This window comes from Dunckerocampus dactyliophorus, chromosome 4 (genome assembly GCF_027744805.1).
Source record: "Dunckerocampus dactyliophorus isolate RoL2022-P2 chromosome 4, RoL_Ddac_1.1, whole genome shotgun sequence".
In the NCBI taxonomy this organism is placed as follows: Eukaryota; Metazoa; Chordata; class Actinopteri; order Syngnathiformes; family Syngnathidae; genus Dunckerocampus; species Dunckerocampus dactyliophorus.
In genome coordinates, this window is record NC_072822.1 from 22,136,421 (window position 1) to 22,160,022 (window position 23,602).

Sequence of the window (23,602 nt, forward strand, 5' to 3'; positions counted from 1 at the left end):
ACATGCTTGTGGTCATTATTATTGGCACATGTCTTTTTGAAAATACTCAACTTGCTCAGTTGTGTGTTACTTAGTCTTGTATGCTTGAAGGCTATTGTGCTGAGTATGTGACTGGATTTTTTTCACGTCTACATCAAATACATTTGTCTATAATGTGGTTTATTTTGTATTATTTACAATTAAAGCAAGTACCATCTAATAAACATCTATCAGAGCGATCCGATCTGCATCTATTTATAAACCCTGGCTAAATGCATGCCAATAGATGCATGTTAGATATCTATATTTGATATCTATTTTTTTACAACTAAGTTAATACAGGGAGTTAGTTTTTTATACCACAATACTTTGTTTTGTGTTTAATGTTGATATTTCCCGATGCCCCAGACACAGAATTTCAAAATATCAATATTAACTAGTTGACTCTCAGTGATGTGCCATCAGAGAGGCAAGTGATGCTCATGGCACCTGTCAGTTTCTGTTTGTCACCATGTCGCCCATGATATGTTGCAGAAAATTCATTATCCACCATGACGTTCTACAGCCTATGTAATGTATTTAATGTAAGTGTGACATCATTATTTTTGCTAATCAGACAATATAATACTACAGTTGTCCCTCGCAACATTGTGGTTAGATTTTTGCTCCCTTGCTATGTCATAGTTTTTCAGAAATGAATGAATGAATTAATGTTCGCTGTTTCGTGGTCTGTTATTAGTCAAAACATATTGAAATACACGTGATATGTAGTATTCTGGTCACTCGGCGGCAGTAATGACACAAAACATTGATGAGACATTACCTTACATTACATTACCTGAAAACTTCATGAAGTCAGGCATGGCATGTCCGACATGATAGAGCGAAAAAAGTTCTCCTCCCATTCTGTGTGGAAGTGGTAAGCTTTTCGTTTCTTAAGTTTAGAAGTAATACATTTGAAGCTAACTTGCTAGCATGTTAGCTTGCTAGCTTGTTAGTTAGCTGCCGTCTCGAGTCCCTGCAGCGTAAGAGTTGCGCAATGTGACGTAAACAATAAATAATAGGAGTGCAAAGATGACTATAGGGGTGTTATTTCATATCTACAGGCCTCTAATAAAGTTAAACATATTTGGAAAGTCATAAACAGGTTTTCTATGCTCTAACTATGACATGTTTTAAACACTGAATCCTATATCGTGGAAATTCATTTATCGCAGTGGGGTCTGGAACCAATTAACCGGTATAAACGAGGGACGACTGTACATACAAATGTCATATGGGAGGCACTTGCAGTACTGCGGTATCCTGAAGGGGTCTGGCGTGCGTGAGCTGCTGGAAGGTGCTTGTTAGTGACGTCCTTCCACACAGGAAAAGACAGCAATTTTTTTTCTGCTAGCTCTATAGTTAGAAGAAAATCAAATGCATTCAATATATTTTTATCCTCTGCTGAACGAATTAATTAATTTGGCTGAAAAGATGGAGGACATACCCAAACTCATCAAGCGGTGATCGGACTTTCACAGCCAAGTATCACAACTGTTCCTGGAGGGGAAAGGAAAGGCTACATGCACCACATATACAGATAAAAGGTAAGAGCACAAATGCTTTTTAGTTCATAATATAAACAAATAAATAAATAAATAGGTCTAAGAAGCATCTGAAAACATTTGGAAAACATTTTTTAAACCAAAGTGAATTATTTTTCTCTTTCTTTGGTTATCCTCTTAATGAGCAACCTGTATTAACATTAAAAAACTCCAAAGGAGTCAGTGCCTCACCAGCCATCAACCTCAACGCACGTCACTGGTGACTCTGTTAAAGGGGAGGACTTTCTGTGGGTTCAGAGTCCGACCAGGCAATAGTGCATGTTCTGGTTCGTCAGGATATGTGAGAAAAAAAACCTTCAAAATTAATGGGTAAGTGTATTTGTTTTGGAAATATATTTAGACTTTTATTTTCATCATGAAGACATAATCTTACATCAGTGTCATCATTTAAAACTGCTTAGTCAATGTGGAAATATGTCAAATCTAGTAAATGACATTTTAAAATTGTATATTGTAATGTTGGCTTCCATAGCATATCAAAGTCAACTGTCAGTAATATTCTGTTGTGATTTTTTTGCTTTTGTCAATACTTTTCTTGCTACATTGATTAAATGTACACATCCTCATTATTATGAATAAATAATGTGGTAAAACATGCTTTCTAAGTGATGGAATCTCAGTACCACCAGTTTGGGTCATCCAGTGAGGGATTTGAGCTCGCAGAGCAGAACATGAATTTGCAGAAAGGTACAATTCATACATATCATGTCATGTGATCATTCCAAATGTCCCTCTTAAATCAGGGGTGTCCAAAGTACGGCCCAGGGGCTTATGTTCTATTGGCATGCGCCACATTGTAGAAATAAAATGCCCCCCCCCCCCCAAAAAAACAGCATGTATTGAAAAACATTTGAGTGAAGTGGCATAATGTAATGAGAAAAGATTGAACAATGAAAAAAAATTGCAATCTACTAATTTAATTTCTACTACGTTACCTTGTATTGCTCCTAACGGGGCTACACTCTTCTGCACTCTATGTGTATGCTTCCGCCCCCGCCTCCACCTCACAGCTCATTCCGTTCATGCCGTTCTTCTATGGAATAAATGCACCAAGATGCTGAAACCAATGCACAGAGTGAATTCTCTTCCTCCCTGTTTGGAAGCAGGAGACGAGGAAAACAGGCACGTGTGCACATGGCAATGTATAAAATTATCCAGTTCATTTTCATTTATTGTGTGATTCATTACATTATTTTTTTATAGTCACAGGCCTAGTGCAAACAAAACAGTTTTTTCTTAGTGAGAGGTCTTGTTACGTTTTAATCTCGTGAGATCTTGTGACGCTCCTAATAAATAATCTTTTTTTTTTAACAAAAATCCACCAATTTTCAGGGCTGTGAATGCTGAATCAGAAATGTGCGGGGGTCCACTGTATACATTTTTTAGCCTTTGCACAAGCCAGCTGCAAAGTTTCCAATATACAGTATATTAAAATACCAAATTGACCCCCCACATTCTTTGATTTTGCAGTATGAGGCCCTCGGGGGAAAAAGTTTGGCCACCCCTGCTTTAAACTATGAACATGTCTTGTGTCATTTGTAGGTATGAACAGGATATTGGTGTACGTCATCTCTGGTATCATAGTTGCCCTGCTTTTGATTCAGCTGATGGTAACCGGGATAAAATGTATGTCTTTTTCAGCAAATCCATGTGAATGTACATTATTTGTCTTACAATATTCCCCCCTTCCCAATAAAGTCTCCCAATTAAACACGGAAGTCAGTGATGTCAAGCTTCTTCTTGACAGACTCAGCCATCAAACCTCCAGTTCGGGTGAGAAAAAAATGTGTAGATGTCATAAAAAGATGCAGCTATGAATGACTTCTTTGTTACTTCCAATTTGAAGGAGGTGGGACAACCTTACGAGACGTTCATTTACCAAAACGTGTCCCAATTAGAGGTAAACACTGACCAATTTCATGATATTTTTCTGTTAGTTCCAATGTTTGACCATGTTATTCTCTAGGAACATGTAAGGAAGGCTGGGTGTCTTTCCAAAGCAGTTGCTACCTGCTGTCCACCACCACTGCCACCTGGAGCAAAGCTGAGGAGCAGTGTCGCTCGCATGGAGGACACCTGGTGGTTCTGAATGGTGTGGAGGAACTGGTACGGTTCAGGTGCAGCTCATGCAGCATCTGTAAACTGATGAGGCTTACCTGTGTATTGTCTCCTGTAGGACTTTATTTCAGAAATTTCTGAAATCACCTATAAATACTGGATTGGATTGGTGGAGCGAACACACGAGGGGGAGTGGAGTTGGGTGGATGGCACTGATTACAACGTAACCCCAAAGTAAGAGTCCGCTCATTAAGAGCATAGCATGTTTAATGATGATCTAATGATCTTTTTCTGTGTGTTCTGAGGTTCTGGGATGTAGATCAACCTGACAACTGGGCCTTCAGAAGAAATGGAGAGGACTGTGGGCAGCTCCATGCTACTGATGTGCGCGTACAGAGGCGGTGGAATGACGCTGACTGCAATCTGTCATACAACTATATTTGTGAAATTAAGACATGACAGCCTCCTCTCATCATTTTCACTATTTTTATTGTCTCAGATAAACTGTGACTCTCTAAGTAGGCCACACAGGCAGCAACAAGAGAAAAGATGATGTCGTAGTCTGCATTTTCTCTACATAAGCAAACAAAACCTTCAAACTCAACACTCGAAAATAAAAGCAGATGCAAGTTGGAGTGTTACTTTCATGCATGTGGTTCTGCCTCTCAGTGTGGTGTAATGCATGCAACACAAAACTGTTTCTTTGCAACTTTCACAGCTTATTTTTCTACAAGATGTCATTCGGAGGAACATTTATCACATCAGAGCTTACTAACGTTGGACCCTGGCTCACCATCTCTCTTGTAATTCATCCCAAATGTGTTATATTTGGTCAAGGTCGGGGCTCTTGGGCTTTTTCCACACCATACTCGTCCAAGCATGTTTTTTTAGACCAAATTGGTATGCTGATTCAGACGTTAGTAAGGAGGGCTGCAATGCCTCTAATTAATTAATTAGCCAATTAAGAGGTGTGCCGCCATACTTAATAAATATACAGTCATGTCAAATGGGTGGCACCCCCTATGGGTTGTGTTAAAAATGCATACATGTAATACAGACATTCTCAAAAGCTTTATACTTGTAATCATTAGACAAATGGTCAGTGACTTATGGGCAGTTCAACTTGACTTGAACCTGAATTTAGTTAGTTTTGAAATTGCTGGGTTTCAACCACATGACGTAGAGGCAGTTTGCGTCACTTCCGGTGAGCAGACGGGGGGCAAGCATATTCTACGGCCACACACACGTTCAGTATGTTCGTGCAATATTTTGGATTTTAAAGCGAATAACGGCGCATGCCGTTGAAGTTATTTGCTCCAATTGTGTGAGCGCACATGCTGTGATGCACAAAGACATTAAATAGTTGAAAACAAGACGATCGAAAAGCAATGAAAGTTTATCCGCCCCTGGCGGATACAGGTATGCGTCAAGAACACGATCACTCAGACTTTTCCCTTCTTTTATATGGTACTTTTCCATTTTGTTTTCGTGCAACAGAGCAGGCTTTGTAATCTCGGCCGTATAGTTATGGTGTTTATTGAATAATTGGGCACTTATACAGTTGGAGCATTTAGATGAATTTATTAGGAATGTGAGTGTCAATGGTTGTTTATATGTGTCCTGCGATTGGCTGACTACCAGTCCACGGTGTACCCCACCTCTCACCCGAAATCAGCTGGGATAGGCTCCAGCATACCCCCGTGACCCTATGCCGCTTATCCTCACTAGGGTTGCGGGTATGCTGGTCATGAACACACACATTACTGTAAATAATAATGACATTAATCTATGTAAATTGTATGAATTTTCTCTTGTGTGCAGTGTGAGGTTGGATATTATCAGAAATGTGCAGCAGAAGGTTCTGGGAATTTTCGCAAGTGTTTTCTATTTACACAGCTGTGTCACGCAAGAATAAATGCAGAAGTAAAATAGACTACATAGTGATTAAAAAGAGCACTGCATTAAGAAATGGAAAAGTCTCAAGACAAAGATCGCTGTGTTACATCTTGGTTACTTATTTTTATTGAATGAAAAAAAAAAACAGTGAAATGTAACAATTACCTCTTAGTTATTCAGTAGTTCATTTACCTATTTGACCACTTATACTTGAATGTATTCAGAGCCAAAGGTGAACTGGAGTCTATCCCAGCTGACACTGGACAAGATGATTATCTTAGTATGATTTATGAATAATGACTGAACTGCTGTGACATTTGAATATACTGTATACACGCAGATACTGTATATACATATAAATAGTATAATATACTAACTCATTACAACTAATGAAGAGGAAAACTCTTCTAAACAATGGCTTGTAGTCATTGAAACACAAGTTTAAAAAAAAAATGTTTTCATTTCTAAATGTTCCCATGTCTGAATGTTCAAATAGTTCTGTAAAATTCCCCAAATGGAAAAGGATTCCACGCCCCGCAATGATTCTCCTTATCTGTCCTTCCTCCTGGCCTATAAGAACAAGCGGTGACCAGGCTGTCTGTTTCTGAGCAGGTAACCATGAACTTGACAGCTCCTCTGCTGCTGCTTGTCATAGGTGAGACATCTTAAAACACACTTTCAAAAAAAACGAGCACATATTTGACTTTTTAAAAATGTATCTGTTCCATTTAGCAGCTTGCGTGGTCAACGGTGCAGTAATGCCCAAGGCCTTATGGCAGTTTGGGAAGATGATCAGCTGTGCTCAACCAGGAGTTAACCCTATAAAGTACAACGATTACGGCTGTTGGTGTGGCTTCGGGGGCACAGGAAGCCCACTGGACGACCTGGACATGTGAGGAGGGGACACTTCCAAGTCTTGACGATGATGGAAAACCATTTATATTCAAAGACAAAAACCCGCCTCTTGTTTTAGGTGCTGCTATGTTCATGACAAATGCTACGAAAGAAGCAGGAAGATTCCAGAATGCGATAGCATTGCTAATCTGCCGTATGTCCTGGTTTATGATTACACCTGCTCAGATAAACAAGTTACCTGCTCAGGTGAGTGTGTGGACATACATACATTATCATTATTACTATAAATATATACCAAAATAATTAAATATATACCAAATATTTGTGGCCCAGACTGTAAGGGACACTTCATTAGGTACACCTACACGATATATTACAGAGCTGTATCAACAATACTACTATCGCACAGCCACACTGTCTGCCATCATACCACAGTTGACCTGCTCATTATAGCGCAGCTGTTCATCAAAATCAGCGCACACGTACATGGAGTACAGGAAACATCATGAATGTACCCCCCCCCCCAACTCACATGTGCGTATTATAAGCTCAAAGGAATGAAACCAACAATGTTACAGATCCATTGTAGTACTGCATCCACTATAGTGTAGTACAACCATAACAATCTTAATCATTTGTGTAAAAGATAGAATAGCTCTTTACTTGGGTTGTGTAGATTTGTTAAGAGTACGGTAATTTGACATTTCATGTGTCTCCACAGCCACCAATAATAAGTGCCAGGCTGCTGTGTGCGAATGTGACCGACTGGCAGCTCACTGCTTCGCTCGGGCCAAATTCAACCCTGACAACAAGAACCTGGATCCCAAAGTCCACTGTGTCAACTAAGCTGCACAATCATTGAATAAATAATGGGGGGAAAAAAGACAACAAAAAAAACACCTGAGAATCTTTGATTCACCACATTTTATATCAAGATGCACATTTGTTCATCTTTTGGCAACACCGTATAAAGTAAAAGAAGCATTTAGAAATGGAACGAGATAGATAGATTTAATTATTGGTCTCCTGATATCTGTTTTCAACTTGGAAAAGAAAGGCAGCTTTGGTTGAAGACAGCAACCTACTGCATGGATTTAATTTGGGCTCACTGAGAAGAAACAAAAGTACAATGACTGGAACACCTAAAGAACATATGAAGGTAATATCAGCATAATGTGTTGGTCACTTTGGGCTTAAACAAGTAGTGTCCAAAGTGCATTTTTTTAATGGCACTCTGCATATTGTAAAAATAAAATAAATTCATTATGAATTAGACGTATTATTCGATATTCCACACATTTGCTTTGTCACCTATAACACAAAGCTAAGATGTGGATGTTTTGTCAGATAGCTTAGCTCATATTGAGTTTAGGGTCTTTAATGTACAAAATGTATCAAAGCAGACCCGCATACTTACATTTTTCTGTATTCCGCCCACACTGGAAAAAAAGTTTGGACATCCCTGGCTTAAGCACATGTTCTCAACAAGCATCTATAGCAACAGCAAGTTGTAATTAAGACTGAGATGATACTAGAATGGTAAGTGTCCACATCGGAAGGGCATGAATAGCATCTTCCAGCAGCATAAGACTGAAGGCTCTATATTGGCTTGTAGAGGAGAGTGGTCACATACTTTTTTTTGTACCGGTGTGTCGCACTCAGAACCATGACTCCATCCTGGAACACAGCAAAAGTAGAACATTCAGATGAGGTTTGATCTTAGGATGAAATCACTTATAGCATGTAGGAATAATAGTAGTGAATGGTGGACACAGGAACATTTATTCCATATGAAAACACACTTCAGCTTCACAATCAGGGGTGTCTAACTTTTTCCACCAAGGGCAGCATTCTGAAAAATTGAAATGTGAAATTCTTTACTATGCTAAAACCAATCCAATGTAGGTCAATATATGCCAAGCTATTTGAACAACATCAATATCGTAGCTTTTGTGTTATAGCTGACAAAGGAAATAGTTATTAGTGTCATATTTAATAACATATCTTATTATTACTTTTATTTAATTTTTAGAATATGCCCAGGGCAGACAAAAAATGAAAAATATATCCAATTTACAAACTGACATAAAAACATACACTCACTAATGCTAAACACTGTTATACAGGTGTTACTTTAATGTGTTTTGGTGTTTCCCACAGGACTGCAATCTATTTGTGGCATTAGGTTGCATAATTGGCTGTGATGCAAAAAGTGAGCAGATGGAAAAAATGAAAAGCTAAGCAAATATAGTATGAAATACAACTACTTTTGTGATGTAGTGGGGGCACTGCAAATAAATTAATGTATGGGAAAAACTGTGTTTCATATTTTAGTTTGTAGTAAAAAAAAAAAAAAAAAAAAAAAAAAAAAAAAAAAAAGAAACACACCCCAGTATGATGCAGTACAGTTCTACACCATTCCACAATATTACCATAGTGTCAAATGAATACTTCACTGACAATGCCAATCAAAACTCAGCATTATTTTTATTCAGTATTGGATTTTATTAGATTGTGAAGAGGCAACACAAATACATTTCTGATAGCCACACATTAGATAGATTTGGCGCTACAGTTTTGTCCTTGCTCATTAACACATTATAAGCGCACCTGATCTGCCAGAGAATAAGAAGACCGAGGAGGAGGGATCAATGGGCCTCATTCACGAAACGTTCTTACGCACAAACGTGTTCTTAAAGCCTTCTTACGAAGATTTTTGGCATTCACGAAACGTGTTCTTAACTCACAGTTCTTAGATCTAAGAACAAATTCTACGAACGCTCAGGAGGACTCTTACGCACAAGCAAAGCTTGCACTTTCAATGCGTAATCGCCCTCATGATGGATTTTGCAACATGATCCCCAAAAATGTAGCGCAAATAAAATATCCCAACAATTATTTATCATCAAAACAACTAAAATATACTCCATGGATAAATATATATTCAAATCCCAATTCATGAAAAATAAAAAAAGAAGTAGCTGGCTGGACGTGCGCTGCGCAGAGAGAGAATGTAAAGGGACCATGTAGATTTATTTGCTGAAAGCGACGAATATTTGATGTCCCGCTTCAGGCTTCCCTCTCTGTTCTTGCAGGTGTTCAGGATCATCAGAATAACATCGCAATGAAACGTGGTGCGCCTATTGCGCACATGGCACCCCCAGGTAACGACATGCGCCCCCAGCCACGTCTTGAGCCAGAGCACGGGGCTGCTGTATTAATTAGGCAGCGTCTAATCAAATGTAACCACAGAAAAAATAAATCGTCACACACAAACTATGCATTTTGACTTTATTTTTCCATCATGATTGTGTAAATATTTTCTAGAGTTTCCAAAATGGTTTGGTTTCTGATTGATGGCCCACCTCCCGTTTCCTCCAGATCCCTCCGGTGCAGTGTAATGTTTTTTTTTAGTCTATTTTAAGTCAAAACACTTCTTTTTAACTTCTGCAGTGGTGCGTTTCCCCGTGGAAACGGCATTTATGTTTCCTGCAATGGTGCTCCATGCCGACTCTTTTTGGATGGCCTGATGACCGGTGGATGCACGTGAAAATAAGGTGGTCTTGTGTTCGGTCACTCCTTGTAAAAGCACCTCTATTTCAGTAGAATTGAAGTTTTTCTTTCGTTTGTTGTCCAGCTGCTCCTCAGTCTTGCCCTTGCGCGTTGCCATCTCCGCCTCCAGCTGCCTGTTGCGCACGGCACATTTTTGACCTTATATAGGAAATAATAGGCGGTGACCTATGCAAATTAGGGCTCACATGCACGGGCATCGCAGTTGGCATTCATCAACCTAAGAACACCGGTGCGAACGATTATCCCTACTTAAGAACGTGTCGTGAATGTGGCGCAGTTTCCAAGCCACGCCTTCTTAAGTACAGTTCTTAAGAAGACTTTTAAGAAGATGTTTGTGAATGAGGCCCAATGTTGCCAACTTAGCAACCTTGTTGCTACATTTAGAAAGGATGAGCGAGTACACCACTATCTGTATCTGTATCTGTATCTGTATCTGTATGTGTTCACCCATCAAAATGATCTGGATCGTATCTGTACTCGGAGTGAGCGGGGCATAAACCATGAGTGGGCGTGGTTTAACCAGAAATGGGTGGGGCTCTGTCTGAAATTGACATGGATTGATCAGAAGTTGCTATTTTTATTGTTTATTATTCAGCTATATTTGTACTGTGTATGCGTGTAAGTGACCTGTAAGACTTTATTATTTAAAATTTTTTTAATGATCTGTGTGAAGTTGGTAATTCATGTAAACATCCAGTGACTAAGTGGCAAACAGAGGAATAATCTGTCAGCCTTGTTGACTGTATTTTTCCTCAAAAGCACCGCATTCAGCACTTCGAGCAAAGTTTTCCAGCTGAATTTACTGTATATCACCAGCCAAACTAGAAGCAAGCGGAAAGGAAAAAAAAAACGCAACACGAGCCGTTTACAGCTCTGTCAAATGCCCCGCGTACGTTATGAAACAAGTTTACCAAGTAACTTTAGATACAAACCGAAACAGAGGCAAGCTGAGGAAAACCTAAAAAAATCCCCGTCCAGAATGGAGGCAGTGACCAACGCGACAAAAGCAGTTTTCAACTCAGTCTTGCCAACTGCACCGCGTACGTGACTGAGGCATGGCTCCTCTGTGGTGGCAGGCTGCAGCAAGTCTGTCTAGGGAGGGGCGGTCGCTGTGTGTGACTGGCTAACCACAGAGCGTGATGAGTGAATACATAAGTAGTTACCCGGTGAGGATTTTCCTTCAGCACGAGTACGGATAATGATGAGCTGTACTCGTTTCATGTTCGTATTCGGCAAAAATGCATTATCCGTAACGGATACTGAGACGGGTACTCGTCTAAAACGAGTACCCGTCTCAGCCATAATATTTAGCAAGTAATCCGACCCCTCTAGATACTGCTTTTCAAATAAGTGACTAGCGACAAATCTAGTCTAGAGACTTTTGGTGACTGAAAGCATGTATCGCTCTTCTCAACAAGTAGCGGGTGTTCCCCCATTTAAAAGCACTCACAGGAGGCTGTGTTTTGTTTTGTGACATTGAAAAAATGCACAAGAAAATAAAGTTCATCTATACCAGGGGTCACCAACGTGGTGCCCGCAGGCACCAGGTAGCCCCCCACGACCACATGAGGTGCCCGCAAGCCTGCTTTTCATTCAGGTTTTCAGTTAATAATGAAAGAACAGTAGAAAGAAATGTATTCTGAAATACAAAATGTGAGTTGTGGACACCAGCATTTTGTTAATGTTCTGGTAAAACAAGCATATTCGCTTTGTTTGGGTTTAAAATAAGCTCTGAAAATAAATGTTACAAAAATGAGTAGCTCTTGGCCATTTTCATTTTGTAAAAGTAGCTCTCACAAGGAAAAACGTTGGTGACCCCTGACCTATACAGTAGTTCTAAACATATGTGTTTTGCTTGTCATGTTTTCTGCTCACATTTTGCAAATGTGTCATGGTCAGTTATGCAAATTAGACCTGCAACCCACCCACCACCACACTGCAGTGCTGTGGGAAACTCTGCACATGATGCGTGTTTGTAGTGTGTCGGCATGCACACAACCATGATAAAGCAGACATGATGCAGGTGTTACCTTGATGGAGAGGGCGTACAGGTGATTTAACATCACATGGTTGGGCTCAGGAAGTAGTGTCGGATCACACTGGGGAAAACAAACACAAGATGAGCTAAGAAATTAAAGTTGGAGAACAACTTAACAACAATGATAAAAGATGAAACATACTGAGATCCCTGTGTCCTTGTTGAGAAGTACTTGCAGCAGGTGTGGAGGCAAGATAGGAGGATGTTTGAGTTTGTCTTCCGACTTGATGACGTATGCGTCCTGCTGGTAGGGGCCTGGGGGGGAACTGGACAAGTCTGTCAAAAAAAACGAACAAACAAGGTGGCTATAAAGGATGTTCGGGTCTGGTAGGTTGTACAGACAAACTAGACACAGATCACGTGGAAACAAACCTCATAATGCTGACATTAAAGATGTCATACCTGAGATGTCAGCAGAATCTTGGGAATCAAGCCTGAGGGCATCAAAGACCTCAAAGTCGGTCCTTTTCACCTGGATAACGTTATTAACGGTCCCAGTTTTGGTCGTGATCACAGCCTGCAAGAACATGTACATAAAGTAAAGAGATACTCCTCATTAAAATGATCAGAATGGGCTACACCACCACATCACTAAATGTGTGGAGAAGAGGACCACCGCTACACTGGAGCACAGGCGTGTCCAAAGTGGCCTCACTTTTGGGCACCCCAGGGGGTATTTTCGGCTCGCAGCACTTTTTTTTTATTGGCCCACAGCATATTATAAAAATTAAATTCAGTATTAATTAGATATATTATTAGATATTACACTAATTTGCTTTGTTGCCTACAGTATAATGTAAAGCAGATGTTTTGGTTAGATAGCTCTTTGCTCACCCCGGTCGGATCCAAAGTCCACTGCCCATCTACACAGAACTTGTACTGGTGTTCTCCCTCCGGCAGGTGCATGATTGCTACAAAACTGTTCTGACTGGGTGCAAGAGACACACGTCACAGTGGCGTCCATGGAATGTTTCAGAAAAAAGCTGCACAGCCCATCACAAAACCTTTTATTGAGAGGGATCTTGGTAGTCCAGTTGTTAAAAGAGCCTGACACAAAGACTTCTTTTGCGCTTCCAGCCCAGCGGAACACGGTTGGTCTCGCCGGGGTTGGACTTTTCCTGTCGCTCTCCAGATCCTGCTGCCAGGCCAGAAACTCTTGCTCTTCCTGGGGAGCCTGGACACAAGGTTATTGCGATATTATTCTACATTATCTACTTCTATATCTATATATGACATGAATTAGATAACTACATACTAGATGTAAACTTGCTGTTACCTTTGAATCTTCCCTTTGAAAAATGTCTGCATCCTCCGTGCTGTCCATCAAGATGTTGGGACGCGCCTCTTTCCCTCCTTGCGATACATCTCTGTATGACCTTTCACCCTGACCCCCGCTGGCTCTGTCACTGTTGCTGTTCCCCATTCTGATAAGGTCAAATACAGCAAGATACGCACGCACGCACGCACGCACGCACGCACGCACGCACACACGCACGCACAAACAGAAACACACAAGCCAGATGTAACAAACAGATGTAGCAAAATTTCGACCTTTACAAAGAAAAATAATCCTCAGTTTTGATTGATATTGAATACAATGCATTAACTTATCAATAGAAAGTAGTATTTGGTTTGTCAACATCATTGTACAGCACATGTTCATGGACTGGCCACTAGGGGGCATTTTAGAGGCGCTTGAGCTGGCCTCCTGCTTGGGGTGGGCAGATCGAATTTGCATTATTTTCCTGAAAATTTCATTTATTTTCAAATGCAAAGATTGGCAGGTATTTAACAAACTCAGGAAATAAGTTCTTGGTCTAATACAAGTGAATAATTGTATTATTTTGTATATACTGTTACATTGTCTATTTATACAGTGGAACCTCAGTTAGCATGTTTTTTGGTTAATATAAAAAAATTGAAGCCACAGTTTTGCCTCTGTTTGCGTGCATTCTCCGGTTACCGTACAATATGACGCAGGTTTTGTGGTGTTAACACGCTGTGTGAGTCCATCTGTATTCTTATTATACTTTTTGTTATCAGAAAAGGTCCTTCCTTGTTAGCATCCTATTAGGTAGCAAACAAAGTGGCAACCAGAAGCGGAAGTCATGTTGGCCGTCTATCATCAGCGATTGACTGTCAAAAATGTTAACACAAAGCATATTTTTGTAGTTTTAAAATGATAGTTTTATAATTATAGTACAATTATTGTTTTTAATTCCAAATGCAAATAAACACATATAAAAGCATATAAACGGTGAATGGAAGGGATAAATGAACATTTAAGGTTACTTTTACCGTCACTGAAGACTATTGTTCTCAAAGATATGATGAGGCAGCAAGATCAACATAAACACCATCTGTTTTGTCCCAAATTTTTTTTTTTAATTCAATCGTGTTGCTCACCTTCTTTATCAAAATGGCTCCATGGCCAAATGACTTCTATGGCTCCATTTGGCTCCAACAGTATCAAGGTGAAAAACACTATCGATTTCGAGAAACAACTAATGTCAAAACAGGAAGGTGGTGGTGTCTAATCTTTTTGTCACATCGTGTCTTTGGGGACAGTCATATCAAAAATCACGTCTTCAATGAAGGTAAATCTAACCTTAAATGTTCATTTATCTCATTCATTCATCATTTTTATGCATGTCAAATTGTTTTCTGAATATTAACCTATAATTGTAAAACGATAAAAACATGTTTTGTAGGGGCGTAACAGTTCACATGGATGTATTGAACCGATTTAAGTGATTTCACGCGGAACTAAAGTCTTGTGGGCGAGTTTCCGCACGGACGCCTCTGAGTGTCGGATGCTACAAATAAAGTATAACGCTGTAGCTTGCAGGCGTGACAAATGGCATCATGGCAAATGCAAGCCAGAAGTCTGAGCTGGAAGACCCTCCAATCTCACTATGGTCTCCTGTTTGTTTTCCCTGTTAAAATTAAGGATGGACAAAGGCAAGTGGATAAATCCAAAGTTGTGTGTCGACATTGTTGCACAGATATCGGGTAGCCTGCAGGAAACACGTCTAACATGTTAGCGCACTTAAAGAGAGATCACCCGGCAGTGAATGTTACATCTACAACAAAGAAAACTAGTTTAGTGCAAACACCGATAACTTCAGCATTTAAACAACCTCTAGCAAGCAACTCTGACCGAGCCAAAGCAGTAACACATGGTATTGTTGAGCACTGGCTTTAAGTACAGTCAGGGAAAAAATGATTAGACCACCCTTGTTTCTTCAGTTTCTTCTTCATTTAAATGCCTGATACAACTAAAGGTAATAACTAAAATAATTTACTGATCCCACACACATATAGTAGTTTTAATGCAATAAAATAAGAATATAAAATAAGAACATGAAGGCTATCAATCAAAAATAATAATCAGCAAATTCATGTATTTTAAACAATACCCCTTTAACTAAAAATAAATAAAATCTTTCCAAAAATAACATAAATCAAGGCACAAGAAACACAAATGTTTTCTTCTATTAAATAAGTAATGGATTAATTATCTACCCACAGATGGGTGGAGTAGCCAACAAAACAACTGTACTCATTTAAGAGTTTTGTTACTTTAGAGCAATTTTATTCAAGAAAAAGATATGTGATGTTACACATATCAGTATCTTTATCGGTTGATATTGGAATCGGAAATTGAATGTTGGACAATATCGGTATATTGGTAATTGGCAAAACAGACAGTATCGGACATCCCTAATTATTTTTGATGGAAAAATTATGTATTCATTTAGAGTCAGACCTACTGGAACAAATTAATGACATTAACCAAGGTCGTAGTGTTGTATTTATTATTTTATTGATCAATTGTTCATACATAAGTTTGTAAATATAGATTTTATTGTGGGGGGTTCGCCTAAAATCTGTCATGTTTGTTTGTTTTGTCATTTTGCTGATTACCATCACAAATTGAAGAATAAAATAACAAAATAATTCAACGATCTTGAAGAAATTCAAGCAAAATGTATCAGCACAAATGTATCAGTATCGGCAATACTGCTAACGTACTGTATTTAGTTGATATCCCATCGATACGAAAATGAGCTGTATCGCCCAACCCTCCCGCATGCAACAATGGTGAACTTTGTGTGCATTCGACGCAGTATTTTACCCACCTAATGCTCCGCAGAAGACGTCTAGCTGTCTTCAGACTTGTGGATATGATACCATCTGGTGTTCTTGGAAAGGAGATGGAGACGTCAGGTCTTGTTCGCTGTTGTTTCCGTCTCTGAACAGCAGTTTCCTCGCTAGTTGGAAAAATGGGCACCGTTGTAGTCAAATCACACTATAAAAGTGATTTTGTGTCGCGTTTGCGACCCGTTTACTGTCTTGAAGACCTTTTGCGGTGATGTTATGCTCTCGCCTGTCTACTCGAGTCCATTCGGACCATATGAAAAGGAAGTGTGAACGTTTCTTCAACATGCCAGAAATCACGTGACCACATGTAGCGACGTCACAACCGTGTGATGCTCTTTGGCGCGCATTTTGAAGGGGCGGGATATGTCAATAGCCGAATCAGCACCATTGTGTGAGCCTGTATCTAAACCTGACCAAAGACGCTAGACAGATACAGTATATCAAATTTCGGTATATTTCAGGGCAGCAGGACACTGTTTACTGAAATCATTTACATAAAAAATGTTCAAATTTATTTACTTTTTTTTTTTTTAATAAATGCTTGATTTGCACTTTGTGTGAGTAAATAAATGAGTTTTAAGTCAAAGGTTTTGGAAAAAACAATTCTGACATTTTTACATGTGTGTCTCAAATAATAGTGCGATTAACAAGGGCCTCACCCTTTCTTTAGCTTTTGTGTGCATACACATAAACAGTAATGGAAAAATGATATTGTGCAGTCTTTTTCTGTGAAGTTTTTTTTCCACAGCTTGCCATTTTCGGTGTTGTTGGGTTTCTTGCACTTAACGCAGAGCTAGTGGATGGACCCTGTTTGAATGTCTGTGTTCTTTAAAGGGATAGTTCGGACTTTTTCACATGAGGTTGTATGACATCCCCATCAGCAGTGTACTACAGCAACAGTGACTTACCCCCTCAATTGGTACCGTGAGTCCAGTTCTGGTCGGAGATCCGTGATGAGGAACGTAGTTCCAGGTAGTCGCTGGGGTTACACGAGTAAGGAGTTTGGCTTCTCAAAACGATACGCGTTCAAAAGAGTAACACATTTGCATCACAAAAATGCCTCCTCAAAAAACTCAGACCTCACAAAACGCTTATATTTATCTCCCGTCGTACCCCTGTGCACTCTCGCCTGTGCATTTGTGTGTATGTGATGAAGATGCTGGCATCTTCTTCCGCTGTGGAACACATACATAAACAAATGGCCCGGAAATACTCTGAAGTTCACATTGGGTGCAGACATCAGCTCATTTGCATATAGTTTTCCTCAATTAAATTTGAGTTACACTGTGTGTGGACTAAGTTGTTTACGTTAAAGCCGCGTAATGTAATCTGAGTTTGGTCAAAGCACATGTTTTGGATGCGTTTGGTGCACAATGAAGTGTGATACTTTGGAAATCACAGTAGCTGAAACGTAAGTTCCACCGTTGTGTTTAGTTTTGTGATGGCGATGCGCAAACGGCCTGAAATTGACATCAGATTGTGTTTTATACAAAACAACAATGTTTCCCCTGTTTATTCAATGTGTTTGCAGTATATTTTAATATGGTTATAGCTTCACATCACTGTCGTCTGTGCATCATGCCCCTTAAAGTGACGGCACCCTCTCTGGTACCCCTTTCAAGAGAATCAGCCATATATAATCACCCATATACAGTATACTTTATTTGTAACATAAAAAAACGTGACCAAAAGACAAGTGGATACTTCCATTATCCACTTATTGCCGTGATGTGTTTTGTGTCTGTTCCATCGCCAAAATATTTAATCCCTTTTGCCTGACTCGGTCCTTGTCTTTTCATTGCATTTGTCAGTCAAACTGCTTTTGCAAAATATTCCTCGAGCTCCAAGGCAAAACATGTAATGCATGCAATGAGACACAGTATTCAGACCATCAAGGCTTGTAGTGTAAGAAGTCCTTGTGTGTCGTTTCTTTGGGTTCTCACAGCTTTCCAGTGAAACCTGTTACCAGACACTCATAATAAAAATGCAAAGTCATCAGTATTCCAGTTGTAGTAAAGGTCAGCCTTTTCCTATCGCCAAGTCAGCAAGTGTCCTCTCATTGGAAGGAAAAGCTGCAGGCAAATTAACAGATGACATTTAGGATATTTTCATTTCATTTCTTTCTGTAATGATGATAGAGAATCAATGGACAGATTAATCCTACGATACTGTACCAATGTTACGCCGGGGATTTGGAGCCTTGTGAAAAAAATATCACTTTGGTCCTCACCAATTGTTATTATTTCCCAGTCACTTACATTCAGTACGCGTTTTACAAAGATTTACGTGACCCTGCAAAATTCTTTTGGTGTATGGTGGCCGTGTTTTTCCACCAATTTTGCAGAGATGTGCTTCTCAGTTCCCGACAGGTGTGTGCCAAATTTTGTGATGATTAACACCATAAAGTTCGAGTTTTGTATAGCACATCGAGCTATGTGAAGTCAATCCGACTTATCCGACTATTCAAATTTACGGGTTTAATAACAGGTCACCGCGTTGTGTATTTGTCTGAAAAATAATAGCACTGGCAACACAGAAAAGGTGCATGTGCATGACAAATTTTCACTCATTTAGGTGCAGCGGTTCAGGAGTAGAAGAGTTACTACAATCATTACAAATACTGTACATACAGTACATTCATGTGAAACAATGAGGACAGAACATATAAATGCACGATGGTCACGAATTTATTCATGTTTTTTATATTTTTAAGATTTTTTTTTAAGACAAGGTGTTTAGTAAATAGTGAGACGTGGTTTTGGTAACATACAGCACCGTCATTTTGAAGAAGAACAGTACATTTCCAATGTCCTCTGTAGTGGACATGAGGACTTACTACTGTGTTAGATTGTTGAAGAAAAAAACGCTTCTTTCCATGTCATTCATGACATGAGTGAACCAAACATTTGCCATGAAATCTAAATGAAAATCAGAAAAGTACAAGTGACGTTTTTCAGTGATTTTTTTCATATCCAGTATTAATATAAGTGTAAAGATGGAATATAAATACCTGGATCTAGGACAAGTAGAGCTTGTTTGTTTGTTTTGTATAAAAACATATTGTTCCTCTCATCAAAACAGTAAAAAAGATGATGGAGGTAAAAATGGCTGGGTCTGCTGCTGGGTCTCAGGGGGTTAAACCAGTTGCATACCAACCCAGGACTATGACAACATTACCTCCGTGGTGCATGAAAAATGTCAATAATCAAATATACACTACCGGTCAAACATTTTAGAACACCCCAGTTTTTCCAGTTATTTATTGTTCAAGTGCAATGAATAGCTTGAAATGGTACAAAGATAAGTGGTGAACTGCCACAGGTTAAAAAAAAGGTAAAACTGAAAAATAACATATGTTTCAGAATTCGTCAAAAAGGCTTTTTTCAGGGACCACAAAATGGGTCAACAATTGAAAGCTGTTCTGCAGCAATGGAGGTTGATCAAGCCTTGACAGTTGGTGCTGCTATAATTGTATAGATGTTCCAACTTCCTGGAGTACTTACAACCTCCTCTGTCTGAATAAAAGCCGTGTTTGGAACACACTGTGGTACTACTCCCTCGCTAGCATCAGTTGAACAGTATTGTGCTGCAAGTAATGTGATGATACAAAAATGGCAAGAAAAAGGCAATTAATGGAATAATTATAATCAATGGAACAGAGACAGACCATCTTAACACTTGAAAATGTAGGTTTTTCCTACAGAGAAATTGCGGTGTTCTAAAACATTTGACTTGTAGTGTAAGTATAGTAAATTATTGCTTGTAGTGAGTTGAACCACCTATACTATAAAATATCACAGTGGATCCCTACACATTTGCGATTCAGCATTCACAGCCTCACAAATTCAAGATTTTTGGTCGAAATAATATTTTTCTTTCAAAATTTGTCAGCAAAAAACACATCTCATTCACTCTAAGTTGGTAATAATTAATGAATATTTCATAATACAGGTAAAATGTACAGCATACATATACCACTGTCAGAAAAGTCCACCATTTTTTTAAATGTTTGTCATGCTTCATTAAGGTCAGTGTTCATGACTCTACCATAAGAAAGACACTGAGCAAAAACGGCTTGCATGACAGACAAAAAGAACATTAAGGCTCGTCTCAATTTTGCCAGAAACCATCTTGATGATCTCCAAGACCTTTGGGAAAATACTCCATGGTCTGACGAGACAAAAGTTGAACCTTTTGGACGGTGTGTGTCCCATTACATCTGGCGTAAAAGTAACGCAACATTTCAGAAAAACGTCATACCAACAGTAAAATATGGTGGTGATAGTGTGATGGCCTGGGGCTCTTTTGTTGCTTCAGCACCTGGAAGGCTTGCTGTGATCAAATGGAACCATGAATCCTGTCCGTGACCTCAAGCTGAAACCAACTTGGGTTCTGCAGCAGGACAATGATCCAAAACACACCAGCAAGTCCACCTCTGAATGGCTGAAGAAAAATTAAATGAAGACTTTGGAGTGGCCTAGTCAAAGTCCTGATCTGAATCCTACTGAGATGCTGCGGCATGACCTTAAAAAGGCAGTGGCTCGAAAACCCTCCAATGTTGTTGAATTACAAGAATTCTGAAAAGATGAGTGGGCCAAAATTCCTCCACAGCGCTGTAAGAGACTCATCGCAAGTTATCGCAAAGGCTTGATTGCAGTTGCTGCTGCTAAGGGTGGCCCAACCAGTAATTAGGTTTAGGGGGCAATCATTTTTTCACACAGGGCCATGTAGGTTTGGATTTTTTTTCTCCTTTAACAATAAAAAGTTTCATTTAAAAACTGCCTTTTGTGTTCAGTCGTGTTGTCACTTTTACAGTGCGACAGTAAAAGATGGCCTAAAAGATATACTAAAGTATATGCAGACTTACATTGACTACTCATAGCAGTAAATATTACACTAGTAGTATTGAACAATAATAAGCAAGACATTTGCAAACCTTCAAAGGTAGAGTTATGTAAAGCTCTTGTTGGGTTACCTAAGTTTCTGGTGATGTGGCGACAAGAGCTGCCATGGGGAGGCCCACGGTGATTTTTTTTTCATGGGGCCCAGAATTCCTGGCAGCGCCCCTGGATTTTTACCCTTGGTCGTAACGTAACACCCGCAAAAAACGTGACGGTCTGTGTGTGCAAAAAGGGTCAGTCATGAAACATAAGTGGAATGTTTTTGAATAATTTATTAGGAATTTTAAAAAGTTTTTTTTTCCTCAAAAGAAATATCATGACAGAAAAGTGAAGTTCGGGTTACAGTGTTGACGAGATTGTTATCTTTCCAGCATCAAAGTATGAACTACCTGCAGTAGTGTCGGTGAGTGTGAAGGTCAATGAAAATATGAAAATCTTTTAGGTATATTGTAGATCGGGAGTGCTTTGTTATTCTGCTGAATACATATTGGTCATATTGGTCAGCCAGTGCAACATCCCATTCACTTTGAATGCAGTGATTTTGCTGTAAAACTGCCCCCTGCAGTGGATATGCACTGATGGATGTAGCATTTACACCTTTCCAATAAAAATGTTAATGTATCATTAAAAAGTCTAATTAAAATTTCACATTTGCACAGAGGTACCTCCCTCCCCAACCACAAACATGGTACATGTTTAGGAAACCATGCCACACACAAACACACAACCAGCACAGAGCAGAAAGTGGCTGTTAGCGTTGGCATGTGTGTGTAACAGACTCGTCCTTCATGTTCCTCCATCATCCAATATTCACATCTTGAAAATCACAGTAAAAACAATATGACAAAGTAAGAAAACAGCATGTTTTTCCCCCTCTCCCATGTAAGGAGCATTTTTCCGTGCATGTACACCCTCCCACCCACACTCAAAAACAATAAAATAAAGACAACTCCTCCCTCGCTGAACTCACAGCAGCTTTTCAATGAAGTGACACAGGAATAGAAATGCCTACGCAAAAGTATGGCTGGTCTAACAGTGACAGACACATACTGAGATGGTTTTCTCAATCTATGATATGTAACAAAGTGTAGAATTGTTGAAGAAGTAACTGTATCACTTCTCTAAAGCCTCCCAGATCCTAAATATAGCTGCGCCCACACCCATCCTTCTTCTTTAACCTCCAAACAAAAGTCATATTTACAGTATTTTACAACATTGTACAGCTCATGTAGGCCGAGCATGTAACTGTGACCAATGACCCTCCTCTTCATTTTAAAGGTAACACGATTTTGTTAAAAACCTACGACGATATACATTTTGTGACACCTTTTCAAAAAACGGAATTGATCACAAATCATGGTTAAAATTCATTATGAACTTTTGACATTTTTTTTTTTTAGTACCGCTCCTGGCCTTCGCTCGGAGATTCAGCTCTTTATGAGAGAAATAAGAGGCCAGATAACCTGATAGCACAAAATGCAGCGGTTGCTCAAAACGACAAAGTGAACAGAACAGGAAAAAAATAACACAGAAAATACAGCATTTGTATGTGTTTTGTTCTTTTTGCTGGCTTTTTAAAAAAGAGATTATGCTGAAGTGAGGTTGACATCAGCATGTGCGTGTGTGCGTGTGTGTGATGGGGGTTCAGCTTCCCCCACCTTGAGAGGCAGAGTGGACACAGACAGGCCAGATCAGCTCCAAAATAGCGTCAACTCCCTCCAGCTCTGCGCCAAAACGCCTGCACTGACACACAAACGAGCTATGTTAGTTTACCATACAAGCGTATTGTTGCTTTCCTGCATGCTTTCCTGCAGAAATGTACACCAAGTCACTCACTTTCTCAGTGATAGCCATTAGTGAAGGCCGTGGCGATCAAAGGACCCTATAGGAGGAAATATAAAAGTTTAAAGTTCACTGACTTTGAGCTACTGCATGAATTGATGATGAGGTGCATATGGGACAGAACAATCAAATCAAACCTTTCTTTACAGATATTATACCCCACCTATCCGCAGAATTCTTTTCTCTGCTTTAAATTGTAACTCCAGTCGTTTCACTCCATCATGGTTTTTCAAAAATATATTGATAAGTCATGCTGTTTCGTGATTAAATACAGCCTATTATTAATAAAAATATATACATATTGTAACAAATGTTATGTATTTTTTTCCCAAAATGTAGAATTGTGAAGCATACAAATGGCTAGAACACAAATGAAGTAAAATAAAAATATAAGTAATCAAGAAGACGATGACAAATTGTGAATGTAGCATTCTACATTGGTCACGAGGTGTCAGTAATCGTTCGGTGAGTCAAGCACCGGACTTGATCGCCAGAACAACAGTCTTTTATTGCAGGTTTGAATGATCTCAAAACAGGCACAACAGTAATAACATAGTCATAATAATCACAATAATAACGCGGGCTACTGTTGTGGTCATAAAACCAGCTGAAACTCAACATTGAACCGATGTCACATCCTGTCGCACACATCCGGAACACATTTACTGAGACACACACGAGCACAAGTC

The 23,602-nt window shown here is 39.3% G+C and overlaps 4 protein-coding genes across 9 annotated transcripts in view; 2 read left to right on the top strand and 2 right to left on the bottom strand.

Moving 5' to 3' along the window:
• The first annotated feature begins 1,751 nt into the window (after window positions 1-1,751).
• Window positions 1,752-4,285, top strand: LOC129180132 (C-type lectin domain family 4 member E-like). 2 transcript variants are annotated; one of them, XM_054774250.1, is made up of 8 exons: window positions 1,761-1,895; window positions 2,193-2,273; window positions 3,129-3,212; window positions 3,285-3,359; window positions 3,433-3,486; window positions 3,553-3,692; window positions 3,763-3,878; window positions 3,950-4,285. In XM_054774250.1, the coding sequence occupies exons 1-8, from the start codon at window positions 1,892-1,894 to the stop codon at window positions 4,101-4,103; spliced, it is 708 nt and encodes a 235-aa protein (XP_054630225.1). In that variant the 5' UTR covers window positions 1,761-1,891; the 3' UTR covers window positions 4,104-4,285. The 2 variants fall into 2 exon arrangements, with proteins under 2 accessions (XP_054630226.1, XP_054630225.1); XM_054774251.1 differs by lacking the exon at window positions 2,193-2,273 and having other exon boundaries at window positions 1,752-1,895.
• prkab1b (protein kinase, AMP-activated, beta 1 non-catalytic subunit, b) lies at window positions 3,804-16,467 on the bottom strand. Of its 2 annotated transcripts, XM_054774249.1 has the most exons (9): window positions 16,371-16,467; window positions 16,149-16,280; window positions 13,283-13,430; window positions 13,011-13,180; window positions 12,841-12,934; window positions 12,409-12,523; window positions 12,149-12,282; window positions 11,999-12,067; window positions 3,804-8,072 (listed from the first exon to the last, which is right to left on the bottom strand). In XM_054774249.1, exons 3-9 carry the CDS (start codon window positions 13,427-13,429, stop codon window positions 7,995-7,997), a joined length of 807 nt encoding a protein of 268 aa, XP_054630224.1. In that variant the 5' UTR covers window position 13,430; window positions 16,149-16,280; window positions 16,371-16,467; the 3' UTR covers window positions 3,804-7,994. The 2 variants fall into 2 exon arrangements, with proteins under 2 accessions (XP_054630224.1, XP_054630223.1); XM_054774248.1 differs by having other exon boundaries at window positions 16,149-16,462.
• pla2g1b (phospholipase A2, group IB (pancreas)) lies at window positions 6,111-7,638 on the top strand. Of its 2 annotated transcripts, none has more exons than XM_054774252.1 (4): window positions 6,111-6,195; window positions 6,273-6,432; window positions 6,514-6,641; window positions 7,117-7,636. In XM_054774252.1, the coding sequence occupies exons 1-4, from the start codon at window positions 6,159-6,161 to the stop codon at window positions 7,239-7,241; spliced, it is 450 nt and encodes a 149-aa protein (XP_054630227.1). In that variant the 5' UTR covers window positions 6,111-6,158; the 3' UTR covers window positions 7,242-7,636. The 2 variants fall into 2 exon arrangements, with proteins under 2 accessions (XP_054630227.1, XP_054630228.1); XM_054774253.1 differs by having other exon boundaries at window positions 6,147-6,195; window positions 6,276-6,432; window positions 7,117-7,638.
• A 4,858-nt stretch (window positions 16,468-21,325) lies between the features above and the next one.
• The window catches only part of LOC129179278 (RNA-binding protein Musashi homolog 1), a 40,244-nt gene continuing 37,967 nt past the window's right edge, over window positions 21,326-23,602 (bottom strand). For 2 of the 3 annotated variants that reach the window (XM_054772305.1, XM_054772304.1), the window contains 2 exons: window positions 22,908-22,953; window positions 21,326-22,814 (listed from right to left, as the gene is read on the bottom strand). In XM_054772305.1, coding sequence (XP_054628280.1) covers window positions 22,912-22,953 — 42 coding nt within the window. In that variant the 3' untranslated portion in view covers window positions 21,326-22,814; window positions 22,908-22,911. The remainder of the gene's footprint in view (window positions 22,815-22,907; window positions 22,954-23,602) is intronic. The other variant, XM_054772303.1, reaches the window with a different exon arrangement.

What these genes read in the sequence shown, in the direction of transcription:
- pla2g1b (XM_054774252.1), top strand. Translation starts at nt 6,159, where the DNA reads ATGAACTTGACAGCTCCTCTGCTGCTGCTTGTCATAG. An exon ending in CCACTGGACGACCTGGACAT is followed by an intron (nt 6,433 to 6,513) that starts GTGAGGAGGGGA and finishes CTCTTGTTTTAG; the next exon opens with GTGCTGCTATGTTCATGACA. An exon ending in TAAACAAGTTACCTGCTCAG is followed by an intron (nt 6,642 to 7,116) that starts GTGAGTGTGTGG and finishes GTGTCTCCACAG; the next exon opens with CCACCAATAATAAGTGCCAG.
- prkab1b (XM_054774249.1), bottom strand. Translation starts at nt 13,429, where the DNA reads ATGGGGAACAGCAACAGTGACAGAGCCAGCGGGGGTCAGGGTGAAAGG. An exon ending in TTCAAAGGGAAGATTCAAAG is followed by an intron (nt 13,181 to 13,282) that starts GTAACAGCAAGT and finishes CCTTGTGTCCAG; the next exon opens with GCTCCCCAGGAAGAGCAAGA. An exon ending in AGATTCTGCTGACATCTCAG is followed by an intron (nt 12,283 to 12,408) that starts GTATGACATCTT and finishes TTTTTTTGACAG; the next exon opens with ACTTGTCCAGTTCCCCCCCA.
- LOC129180132 (XM_054774250.1), top strand. An exon ending in GAACATGAATTTGCAGAAAG is followed by an intron (nt 2,274 to 3,128) that starts GTACAATTCATA and finishes TGTCATTTGTAG; the next exon opens with GTATGAACAGGATATTGGTG. An exon ending in GATTACAACGTAACCCCAAA is followed by an intron (nt 3,879 to 3,949) that starts GTAAGAGTCCGC and finishes GTGTGTTCTGAG; the next exon opens with GTTCTGGGATGTAGATCAAC.